The sequence below is a fragment of the Polypterus senegalus genome, chromosome 10 (assembly GCF_016835505.1).
Source record: "Polypterus senegalus isolate Bchr_013 chromosome 10, ASM1683550v1, whole genome shotgun sequence".
Lineage (NCBI taxonomy): Eukaryota > Metazoa > Chordata > Cladistia > Polypteriformes > Polypteridae > Polypterus > Polypterus senegalus.
Genome location: NC_053163.1, coordinates 107917684 through 107930544, shown reverse-complemented (window position 1 = coordinate 107930544; position 12861 = coordinate 107917684). Strand labels below are relative to the sequence as shown.

The following is a 12861-nucleotide window of genomic DNA, read 5'->3' as shown; positions in this document are numbered from 1 at the left end:
AACAGTGGCTTTCCATGCCATCATTATGCCTTTTCCAACTCTGAAGTTTTATATCATTATCAAAGTTTGTAGGATGTTTCAGCATTTTGTATGTAGCCATGTTGCATTTTAGTTTAAAGTATTTGTGTTTTGCGATTTTATGTTAAGCAATATCGCTTCACTGCCATTTTATTTATAAATTTGAATATTTTTCCTGTAAAATAAGTAATAAAGCATTGTATATTTTTACCAGTATATCTATAGTAGTAGGATGTTGTATTATGTTAGCCATTATGGATGTAATGAGAAGTCAAACAAAATAATGCCATTTATGGGTTAACTTAGCAAATTACATACAACATGTAAGCTTTTGAGGCAGTTAAGGTCACTTCTTCAGGCAATATGTACCAGTATATGTACAATGTAAAATCAGCCGAATCATTAAAGATGGATCTCAACAGAATTCAGACTAATTCAAAATAAATGTAATGTAAGGAAATGTCAAAAGGAATTTAAAAAGTTAGATCTGAATAAACTGTGGGAGGTTTGATACTTGGAAGTATACCTTTATGAGAAGGAACCAGGAATTGTACTGGACTCATTATTTTCTATATCCAGACAGTGTACAGATGTGATTTAGAAAGCAGGTAGGATGTTAAGTTATAAAGCCTGATGCGTAGATTGTAAATTAAGGAACATTATGCTTAAGCTATAATATACAATGATGATTCTGTGCTGCTTTGTTCTCCTTTTTACAAAAAAGACATAGCAGCTGTAGATAACAACTAGCCTGATCCTATTACCGTGAGGTATGAGGAAAGATTGAAAAGATTCAAGAAGCCGAATCTTTTAATTTAAGCAGATGGGGGTCAAGAAATTAAAATGACTGAAATATTAAAAATGCTATTTTAAAGTGAGGTCTTCACAAAAATGCAGGGACATGGATATAAACTTATGGGTAAATTTTGCACAAGAAATTTCTTCACACTGAACTATAGGTAAATGGAATTTTAGCCAACTAGTGTTTAGACAGTAGGTCTATTGGGGCATTCAAAAGTTGTGGTGTTGGGATTAATAGCCTGGTTCTGTAGTTTAAACCATATGCTAATATTATTATAGCTCTTAATAAACCCTAAATACTGACTTGAATAACACAGTACTCAGCATTTTCTGATATACTGTCCTGATATCAGGGTCAGTGTCATGTACTAGGGCAATGGCTTTCAAACTGGGAACTGCCAAGCTGTGCTTATCGAGTCATAGCAGTCCTGGCAAAGTTGATGTTCTTTAAAAAACAAAAAAAGGTTGAATTTTTAATTTCCTCACACAGTTTTTAAATTATTTAAAATGTTAAATATTTTTCAGTAGTTGTATGAAGCTACTGTACTCCTATGTAAATGTAGTTTTTATCTGTTATCCCTAATAGCAGTACTTGGGGTTCAGGAAAAGGCAGTTATCTTAGCCTTCTTGAGCTTCATATGGGTGTTCTTCTTTAGTTGTGCCATGTTAGACTTCCACTCTTACCAATTTAAGTCCAAAAAAATGTGGATATCTGTCAGACAGTCTTTGCGTCCCAATCACTCCAAACCTATTAAAAGCTTTGTTTTTTGTTCTCCTAGATCGGCTTAAAGTTAAGAAGGATGACATGATTGTATTTGCCTATACCATAGTACTAGCATGTAGGCATATCCTACTTAACTGGGAGATTCTGTGATAGTGCTGGTTAACTCCATGCTCCCACCAGCATCCGTTGTCCTCACCAACCCAAAAACCATCTTAGCCTCCTCGAGCCGCATTGGTTGTCCTCCCATCATCATCCTCATTCCCCTGGCATGCCTTGGATCCTTGGGAAGGACAACGGCTCAATCTCACCCACTCTTCAGAACAGTGTTCAATGAGGATGATCCATCCCTAGATTACTGATCCCTCACTCCGTTGCAGGGCCAACAACCGTGCTGCCTTTCACACACACTGGCTAGCTCATCCTGCCTTTCCACCAAATGCTGTACACTCAGCTCTGTTTCTGTTCTTTCTGTCCTATCTTTTTTCAATCTCTCCTCTTCTCTGCTGTGCAGACTCCTCATATACTGCCTCTCTATTTGGGCACAGGTTTGATGAGCTGCTACCTCCGTGGCACCATTGAGATACCTGACAGATCCGCCTGACTCTTCACGTGTGCATTGCTGCAGCCGGCATTTCAATTAATCACGGAGCGCGTAATGCACTCGTGTCACACCTACACCCAGTTGGAGTCTATACTTTTTGGGGAGCGATTATTCATTTTAAAATTCGCACAGCACCAAGGACCACTTATCAGAGAATCTCAACCCACCTTTTATAAGTCAGTGGGTAACTGATGTTCTTTACTATTTTAAATTAGCAAAAGTGAAATTCTCTCTTGCAGGATCTGTTCAAAACTTGTTAAAATTATTGTAAGATCTGATGAAATATTGATTAAGTATTTATATTGTAGTTGTGGTTGTTTTTTGTAACTTTTGCCTATGTTCTCTCATTCTCTCGATTGAGGGTTGAGTTCAGTTTTATTAAGTTTGAATTGATTGTATGAAATGTTCTTTTCCTCCAATAAAATTTAAATAATTAAATTTTTAAAAAATGGTGGTACTTAAAACATTTCTGACTTAGAGAAGTCGCACAGCATTTAACTGCACGTGTCAGAAGTCTGCTGTAGTTAAGCATTTGTTTTGAGTAGTGTCTACTATAAGTGAAAATTATGCTGTGTGACTACTGTTAGCAGTAAAGATCCAAAAGCATACTCCACTTCGTAGCATTGGGTTTATATTCTTGGCTTGAAGATGGTTGTGAACTCCTATACTAGGATACAGCTTGCAGTTATTTATTAGGCTTATTGTTACTGAAAGTAAAATAGCAAAATAAAAGTAAGTTGCTGCATTAATAAAAGAAGTGTTGTGTTAAAGTGATTCATTGTTTAACACACACTTAAAAGTTTATAAAAACTAATTTGATATATTATAAAAAAAAAAGAAAAAACTGATTTGTTTTAGTTCATGATTTGAAGATTTGTTATCTTGCAGCAATAGTAACTTAGTCCGGGAACAATACATCATATCCAACTGCTTAATAAAAGTAAATCTTCTCCAAGACTGGTTAGAATATTTCTCTATAACCACTGTCCTTTGTATGTTGGGAGAGTGACAATGTAGCTCTACAGAGTCTGTCAAAATAATAGTACATTTGATGATGAAAGACCAAAAGCATTCAAGAGTGAAATATTGATTTGACCCAAGCCTACATGAGTCTGTCTTTCAAATCGTTCTCACTATCCTTGTTTCCAAGGTCATTACTGTCAATTGGAACCTGCTTTCTGTTGATTTTTACCTGGTTGAATGCAGAAATCTATTGATCAGCTAATAAACACTTAACATGGTTGTCTGTGTATTGAAGCACAACATGCAGTAGAGACACTTGCACAGAGGCAGCCAAGTCCATCAATCAAATATGTAGTTAGGCTGTTTCTTCAGCAGCTGTTTCACTGCAAAATGGAATATATGTGAACTTCTTTCGAAAATATTTCATACTGTTATTTAAAAGTATATTTCTAATTCTATACCGGTGGCTGTTTTCCTAAGTCATCTTCCGGGGGTAATACTTACTTAGTTGGCTTAATTATTTGGTGACTAGCCATAAAATCTGAAATAAATTTTCACTTATTAACAGACAAGATTGTACATTAATAATATCATTTTCCGGGCCTTCTGAATGCTGCTCTAAATCACATTAGTGTAGTGTCTTGTTGGCTTTACAATGCAAACCCAGCAGATTTCAACAGAGTGTAATTGCAGACAGCAGTACCTATGAGGTCAGTCACATAAGGCCCAATATCATGAAATGCTTAACATCAGTCACAAAACAACTATCACATTACACTGTGGTTAAGATTAAGGTTGTGGGAGGATTATCTGGCCTATGTCATAGGTATTGCTGGCTGCAGTTAGACCCATCAGATTTTATTTGGATAAATTGTAATCTCGACAGCACAAAACTTTATTTTAAAATAACACAAATTAAATCGAAAAGAGAAAAATAAAAATGTCATTACTAAGTATTGAGGTAACTTGTCACATAATTGAAAAATCAGCTGGATGATATGGATGAAGAACAGTTAGTCAGAATGAATGTTTTTGACTCCTCCTGTTCTTAATTTACAGCAGTACTACACCAACCACAGCATAGCACCATTATCCAAAAGCAAAGAAAAGGAAATGGATAAGAAAGAAATGGAGAAACCCAGGGATCGATCAAGAGAAAGGGAAAAGAAGGATGACAAAGATAGGAAAGAACGAAAAAGAGTAAGTAGCTATCAGTGGTACAAATGTGCTTTTTCTTATATAGGCATGGCCCTTTGTTGTCTTCATGGTTGACGGTTGTGTACATGGGATCATGTTTTCACATTTTCGTTCTAAGTTTTATTCAATGTTAATCTGACATTTTAAAATCTTAAAATATTGTAATACATATCTTTAGTACAATTGTGAATTCTTATTTCATTTGTATTCTTTGTTCTGTATTGTCAAAAGAAAAGCTTGAAAACTTCATCAAGACCACTTAATGCTTTTTAGATGTATTGTAAGGATTTTTTTCTGTATTTTTTGCAAACCACTTCAGTAAAGTGGAAAATATAATTTTCTGAGTATGATCTTTGGTGTATTTTCCATACATATTGGCCGCTGGGGGTGAGAGTGATGAAGTTAAAGGAAGATTTTTGCTCTAAATGTAGCTGCTTTCAGGCGCCATTACAAATTACCATGTTTTTCACTTGTAGAACACTTTAATTACCCTTTAAAATTTACATCAGTGCAGACTGCTGTTTGAGCTCCATTTTCAAATGTATATTTAAAATAAACAAGTACATGTACCAGTGATGCAGTGCTTCTTAGACGAGAATGAAAGCCCAAGAAGACAAACAATAATTATTTTGTGAGTTTAATAAAGCATGTCTAAATTTAGCACTGTAATAATCAAAGGAAGGAGGGAAAATAATGTTTGTCTTTGTAACATTGTGTACCGCAAAAAGAGCACTTAGAGGTACTTACTTATTTAATGTAATGTTTATAAAGACACACGGCAAATTAGTGGCTCCTGGGGTGGGATTGGGTTGTTCAGCTTGATAAGTATGCTCAAGTGTATTTCTGCTCACTGTACAGCTTTATTTCAACTGCTTGTCTTACCATATTGCTCAAATTCATTTATTAAAATACATTATAAATACAGAACCCCTTTAAAAATCTTTAATACTGCACAGTTTAATATCTGAACTTAGTGTTATTTATTGCAAGAACAATTAATTGCTGCTGCACGTTTCTCAGACTCAATTAAAGTGAGCAGTGATTGTTTATTAGTTTTTGGATAAGGCTGCCACCTTAATTTTTTCACTCGGTCTATATTTCTGAATGTAGAATATTGGTCTTTAGTCTTAACCTTTAAAGAAGCATAGCCAAAATCTTTTTAAGAAACATAATTATAAAAATAATTGATCTACTCAATAATTACAGCAAATATATACAGTTGCAATTGGAAATATTCAACCAAAAGACTTTATAGTAATATGAGTTGAGGTTAAGAAAAAAAACAAAATGCAACAAAAGCTTTCTTAAACAACAAAAAATATTTCTTGACATGTATTTGAGTTACGTTGGGAACATAAATTGACTTCGCTTTGAGTTCAAATGAAAAATGCACGTTTTTCAAATATAATTATGTCCACTATTATTCTGCCTGCAACTTCAGTAGTTTGTTGAGAAACTTTTAGCCTTAAGTTCCGACAAGCTTTTTGCACCTCTTTACAGCAGGGGTGCCCAATGCGTCGATCGCTATCGACCGGTAGATCGGAAAGGGAGTGGAGGTAGATCGCATTGCATTCAATTTTTTTTTTTTTTTTAATCTTAGTCTATCATATATATCCTCCTTATGGCATTTGCACTTGATTGACATACAGGGCGGCCAGTCTGAGATCTCCTTTCTTCTAACACACTGGTCATCCCACTCACACGATCAAACGTACGAGCTACTGCAAAATTCCGGTGATCTAGTTAGCCTTCCAATTAATATCGACCAGAGAAGGTTTTTTGTTTTTTTTTTTTAAATTGTTGTTATGGGCTGGATGTGGAATTGGAAGAGGATTTTTTTCTCTCACAATGTCACAATCAAAGTGCGTTTTTCTGACATGTCAGTCTGTCATTGCTATTCCAAAGAAGGAAAATGTGGAAAGGCACTTTCAAACTGTTCATAAAAACTACGAAACTGACTTCCTTCCGAAAAGCGATCTGAGAAAGAGAAAGGAGAGGGAACTAAAATCGCAGTTAAGATGCAATGGAAGGCGTGTGCACAACTCGACAGCATATGCTACAGAGCAGATTGAAAATTGCCTGTCAGACTCTAATGGGGGAAAAAAAGTAACAATTCAAGTGTTGCCCAATGTAGCGAAGTAAGAGTACCGTTTCTTCTTCACAAATGTACTTTACTCAAGTAAAAGTAAAAAGTATGGTGCAGTAAAACTACTCTTAGAAGTACAATTCTTTTAAAAAGATACTCAAGTAAATGTAACAGAGTAAATGTAACTCGTTACTACCCACCTTTGATACTCTGTATGTATGTGTATGTATATATGTAAACAGTCCCAAAAGTCTTGTCGCTTCTCTATTTTGTAGAAACTCCTGCTATTAACCTGACTTTTAATTAATCAACTGGTGTTAGAAATAGCTCATATGAAAAGCTAAAGCCCTCCCAAATGATGTTTAATGCACTGAAATAAATTAGTTCCACTGAAAAAAGATTTATCATTTAATCAAGACAGGCAGGTCAAATTTGGGCAAGACAAAAGTTTTGTCGCCTATACATAAAATGAACAACTTTACTGCAAATCCAAAAATATGTCAGCAAATTAATTAGTGGTGCTGTGAGATCCAAATTTAATATCTTGTATGACTTACATGAGCTTGAAGGACAGCATCCATGCGGCTTGGCAAAGATTCATACAATTTATTGATGAAGTCAATCAGGAATAGCAAAGAAAACAGTCTTGCATGACTCCCAGCGTTCATCAATATTCTTTGGTTCCGTCTTCCATGCTTCCTCTTTCATCCTACCCCACATATGCTCAATGATGTTCATGTGTGGTGACTGGGCTGGCCAATCCTGGAGCATCTTGATGATCTTCGCTTTAAGGAACTTTGATGGGGAGATGGAAGTATGTGATGGAGCACCATCCTGCTGCAGAATTTGGCCTTTTTTATGGTTGGGAATATAAGAGGTAGCTAAGATTTCTTGGTATTTTAGACTATTGATGTTTCCTTCCACCCTGCAGATCCCTCGCATACCCCCATACTGGATGTAACCCCAGACCATGATTTTGCCTCCACCAAACTTCACTGTTTTCTGGGTAAATCTCGGCTCCATGCGGGTTCCAGTAGGTCTCCTGCAACATTTGCGGTGACTGTGGTGTAATTCAACAGAAGATTCATCTAAAAAATCCACCTTCTGCCACTTTTCCAGCGTCCATCCTTTTATCAGACTGTGGGCCTTGGCAAATGCCACACGGTTTTTCAATTGTCTTTTGTTTAGTGCTGGCTTATGGGCACTGATTCGACCTTGGAGGCCATTTCGAGACAGAATCCGACAAACTGTTCTGGTTGACACAGGAACTTCAGGTGACCAGGTCTCGTGGAGCTCTGCTGCAGTGGAAAATGGGCTGGCCTTGGATTTTCGAGCCAACAAACGGTCCTCTCGAGCAGTTGTCTTGCAGGGTCTTCCTGGCCTGGGCTTGTCAAAAACGTCTCCAGTCTCTTCAAATCTTTTTTTTATTCTCTGAACTTGACGCTGAGACACATTGAAGGTGTTTGCCACATCAGCAGTGGATTTGGTCTTCAGCCTCTTGATAATCAACACTTTAGTCTCAGGGTGAATCTTAGGCATGTTTGCAGAGGTCTAGTTGCAGTTGATGTGAAGGTCTAGTGTACTGGGGTTCTTTTTATACACACCTGAGACCTAATTGATCCATTATTAGTCACAGGTGAAGCTCATATGACAAGGCGACAACACTTATGTCTTGCCAAAAATGGACTCAATGGGCTTTACCAAGCTGTAAATATTAGAATACTTTTTGTCAGTTTCGTTTTGCACTGAAACATTATTACAAAAGCTGATGGGATTAAAATGACCCATTTCTTGTAACAAAGTCTTGATTAGAAATCTATTTTAGCGGCACTTCAGGTCAATTTGTACACAAGCGACAAGACTTTTGTCAGGGACTGTATGTGTGTGTGTATGTAGATGTAGATGTAGAGATAGATAGATAGATAGATAGATATATATAGAGTGGTGTAAAAAACTATTTGCCCCTTCCTGATTTCTTATTCTTTTGCATGTTTGTCACACAAAATGTTTCTGATCATCAAACACATTTAACCATTAGTCAAATATAACACAAGTAAACACAAAATGCAGTTTTTAAATGATGGTTTTATTATTTAGGGAGAAAAAAATCCAAACCTACATGGCCCTGTGTGAAAAAGTAATTGCCCCCTGAACCTAATAACTGGTTGGGCCACCCTTAGCAGCAATAACTGCAATCAAGCGTTTGCGATAACTTGCAATGAGTCTTTTACAGCGCTCTGGAGGAATTTTGGCCCACTCATCTTTGCAGAATTGTTGTAATTCAGCTTTATTTGAGGGTTTTCTAGCATGAACCGCCTTTTTAAGGTCATGCCATAGCATCTCAATTAGATTCAGGTCAGGACTTTGACTAGGCCACTCCAAAGTCTTAATTTTGTTTTTCTTCAGCCATTCAGAGGTGGATTTGCTGGTGTGTTTTGGGTCATTGTCCTGTTGCAGCACCCAAGATCACTTCAGCTTGGGTTGACGAACAGATGGCCGGACATTCTCCTTCAGGATTTTTTGGTAGACAGTAGAATTAATGGTTTCATCTATCACAGCAAGCCTTCCAAGTCCTGAAGCAGCAAAACAACCCCAGACCATCACACTACCACCACCATATTTTACTGTTGGTATGATGTTCTTTTTCTGAAATGCTGTGTTCCTTTTAAGCCAGATGTAATGGGACATTTGCCTTCCAAAAAGTTCAACTTTTGTCTCATCAGTCCAAAAGGTATTTTCCCCAAAGTCTTGGCAATCATTGAGATGTTTCTTAGCAAAATTGAGACGAGCCCTAATGTTCTTTTGCTTAACAGTGGTTTGCGTCTTGAAATCTGCCATGCAGGCCGTTTTGCCCAGTCTCTTTCTTATGGTGGAGTCGTGAACACTGACCTTAATTGAGGCAAGTGAGGCCTGCAGTTCTTTAGATGTTGTCCTGGGGTCCTGTCTTTTGTGACCTCTTGGATGAGTCATCTCTGCGCTCTTGGGGTAATTTTGGTTGGCCGGCCACTCCTGGGAAGGTTCACCACTGTTCCATGTTTTTGCCATTTGTGGATAATGGCTCTCACTGTGGTTCGCTGGAGTCCCAAAGCTTTAGAAATGGCTTTATAACCTTTACCAGGCTGATAGATCTCAATTACTTCTGTTCTCATTTGTTCCTGAATTTCTTTGGATCTTGGCATGATGTCTAGCTTTTGAGGTGCTTTTGGTCTACTTTTCTGTGTCAGGCAGCTCCTATTTAAGTGATTTCTTGATTGAAACAGGTGTGGCAGTAATCAGGCCTGGGGGTGGCTATGGAAATTGAACTCAGGTGTGATACACCACAGTTAGGTTATTTTTAACAAGGGGGCAATTACTTTTTCACACAGGGCCATGTAGGTTTGGATTTTTTTCTCTAAATAATAAAACCATTTAAAACTGCATTTTGTGTTTACTTGTGTTATATTTGACTAATGGTTAAATGTGTTTGATGATCAGAAACATTTTGTGTGACAAACATGCAAAAGAATAAGAAATCAGGAAGGGGGCAAATAGTTTTTCACAACACTGTGTGTATGTGTATATATATAGATATATAGATATATATATATATATAGATATATATATATTATATATATAGATATATATATAGATTTATATAGATATACATATATAGATTTAGAGAGAGAGAGACGGACGGACGGAACCCGGGCACAGGCAGACATGTTGTTTTCCACCACCAGGACGGAACCCGGGTACAGGCAGACATGTTGTTTTCCACCACCACACATTTATTTACAAGTTTGAAGTTCAAGTTCGGGCCACCTCTACTCTCTCTTCGCCTGCCTCCACCCGACTCCAGCCTCGAATGAAGGGAGACGGCCACTTTTATCCACACCCGGATATGCTCCAGGTGCTCCCCAGCAATCACCCGCCGATACGCCCCAGTTTGGCTGAAGTGCTGGCTGTACTGGGTGTCCCTGCTTCTCTTCCCCCCAGCACTTTCTGGTGTGGCGGAAGTGCTGAGGACAAGGGCTCCAAAGGCATCGGGTCGCCCCCTAGCGGTGACCATGAGCCCCTACAGGGTTGGGCTTCCGAGCCCTCTACCCGTGCCCCCCAAAGCAACCAGGGTGGCAGCCCCCACGTGATCCCAGGTTGGCACACGCCCTCTTCCGGTCCTTCATAGCATCACAGCCGGGTCGTCAGCCCTGGCATCCCTGACAATATATTTTATTTTTTATTTTTATGTTCTGTGTCTCTCTATCTCGATAGAGTGGTGCAGTAGCGCAGCTGCCTTGCAGTTTGGGGACCCGGTTTTGCTTCCCAGGTCCTCCCGGCGTGGAGTTTGCATGTTCTCCCCGTGACTGCATGTGTTTCCTCTGGGTGCTCCAGTTTTCTCTCACAGTCCAAACACATGCAGGTTAGGTGCATTGGCGATTCTAAATTGTGCTTGGTATGTGTGCGCGCCCTGCAGTGGGCTGCACCCTGCCCGGGGTTTGTTTCCTGCTTTGTGCCCTGTGTTGGCTGGGATTGGCCAACATGTACGTAGATCATTTTGACCTTGTCATTTTAAAAGTAGCGTGCAAGCTGAAAAAGTGTGGGCACCCCTGCTCTAGAGGAATCTTTTCCTATTCTTCACATGCAAGGCCCATAGCTCATTGCTGTTTGATGGCTTCCATGTTGCAACTGCATTCTTTAAATCCTACCAACAACCTACGGGATTTCAATATGGGGACTGAAAAGGCCATTCCAGGATATGTTTCTTAACCAAGCTTTATTCTTGGGCTGATTGTCTTGCTAGATAGTCCAATGATGACCAAAGTTTATTTTCCAAACAAAAGCCCTCATGTTCCTCTTTATAATTGCCTGACATATTTGGGAGTCCATGATGCCAGTTACATGGTCAGAATTGCCAGTTACTACAGCAAAACAACACCCACACATTCTCAGTAACCCAGCTTCATGCTTGACCACAAGGATGGTATTCTTCTGGTCTTAAAGCCTGGCTTTTCAAACACCTTGATGGCCCATATGTCCAAACTTTTCTAGTGTAGTTTTATTAGTCAATAGAGTCTCTCAAAACTCTGCAGGCATATAGCACAAGTTCCTCCTGTCATAGTCTAGTTGACCTTTGTTCGTTGTGGTCAAGAATGGAGTACATCTCAAAAGTCTGGCAGAGAAGTCCTTGTTTGTTTAGTGTTCATCTATTAGGTGCCACTGAAACACCTATCCCAAACTTTATCAGATCATCTTGTAGTTGTGTTTTTTTTTTGTCAACACAGAGATTTTTCTTAATTGTCCTGAGTAGTAAGCTTCTGTTGGTAGTTGAGGAAATGTTGGACTTTCTCCCACAGACAACACAGGCCTGCAGCTGTGCTGTAAGCTTTAAACTTCCTTATAATGCTTCTTGGAATGTAAAGGTTTTGGGAAATCTTCTGCTTTTTGCCCTGCAGGTGCAATGAAACAATTTATTTTCTCACTCTTTATGAAAGCTTTTTAGTCTTAACCGTGATTGCAACTTGCCTTGTACACATTCATGGATGGGATTTATTTATGCATCACAGCTGAAGCAAGTTAAGGATCATTATAGAGGTCTTGAAGACTTGATTCTTTTTTAAAATCACTTTAGGCCATAAAAAGTACCAGAAGGTTTAAAAACAGCAATATTATATAGGGGTTTCTTAATTGAATTGTGACACTTCTGTATCAACAAAACATCCTTTTAGTCAGGAATACTATGTTATACATTTCCATTGCTGATTTTTTGTATCATTCAACTGATAAAGAAGTCACTCAAGGCAAAATGAAGCTCTTTGGGGGGGAAAAATTCTATATGTAATTGCAAATGTAGGTGGTAAGATTAGAAAGTTCTGAAACTTATGCTTAAGGCTTTTGTGTAATGATATTTAAATGTCTGTTTGCCACAAATTTTAATTTTGGAGAAAAAAAGGGTCTTGATCATTGGTAATATAGTATGTAGTATAATAGAAATATGCTGTATATATAAACAAAAAATGATTTAGTAATTTATAGTTATACCTTAAAAATAGGCTTCATTTTCAAATAGCATGAATTAGGTTCTTCCAGTTTTTTTGTTAGAAGAATACCCTACCCAGAACTTATAATTTGTTTTACTTGTTACTTAGCGTTTTTAGTGAAAAATTATTATTTATTAATAGGAAATGGAGATGAGTATGATTTTTATACTGTGGGGGCCAGAGAGGAAGAACAGCAAACAGGTTTAAAATGTGTATGGAACTTTAATTTTAAAACTTTGGTTTGTGTTGCATTTTCACAATGTCCAAAACATAGGTATTTTTACATTCAGAAAGAGAAAGTCCAAATAAGGCACAAAAGTGAACCATGTTCAAGGGGGTTCGAGCTCTGTGAACATCAAAGCTGATGCTGTCATGCTAAAAGATTTTTTTTTTTTTGTTCTCATGCTGGAGTTGCAAGTTTTTCATTCTTTATATGCAGATTCATTTGCTTACCCTT

At 37.8% G+C, this 12861-nt stretch overlaps 1 protein-coding gene across 1 annotated transcript in view; it reads left to right on the top strand.

The window, feature by feature from the left end:
* The window catches only part of thoc2 (THO complex 2), a 133891-nt gene that overhangs the window by 112881 nt on the left and 8149 nt on the right, over positions 1–12861 (top strand). Inside the window, exon 34 of the mRNA XM_039766308.1 lies at positions 4167–4307. Coding sequence (XP_039622242.1) covers positions 4167–4307 — 141 coding nt within the window. The remainder of the gene's footprint in view (positions 1–4166; positions 4308–12861) is intronic.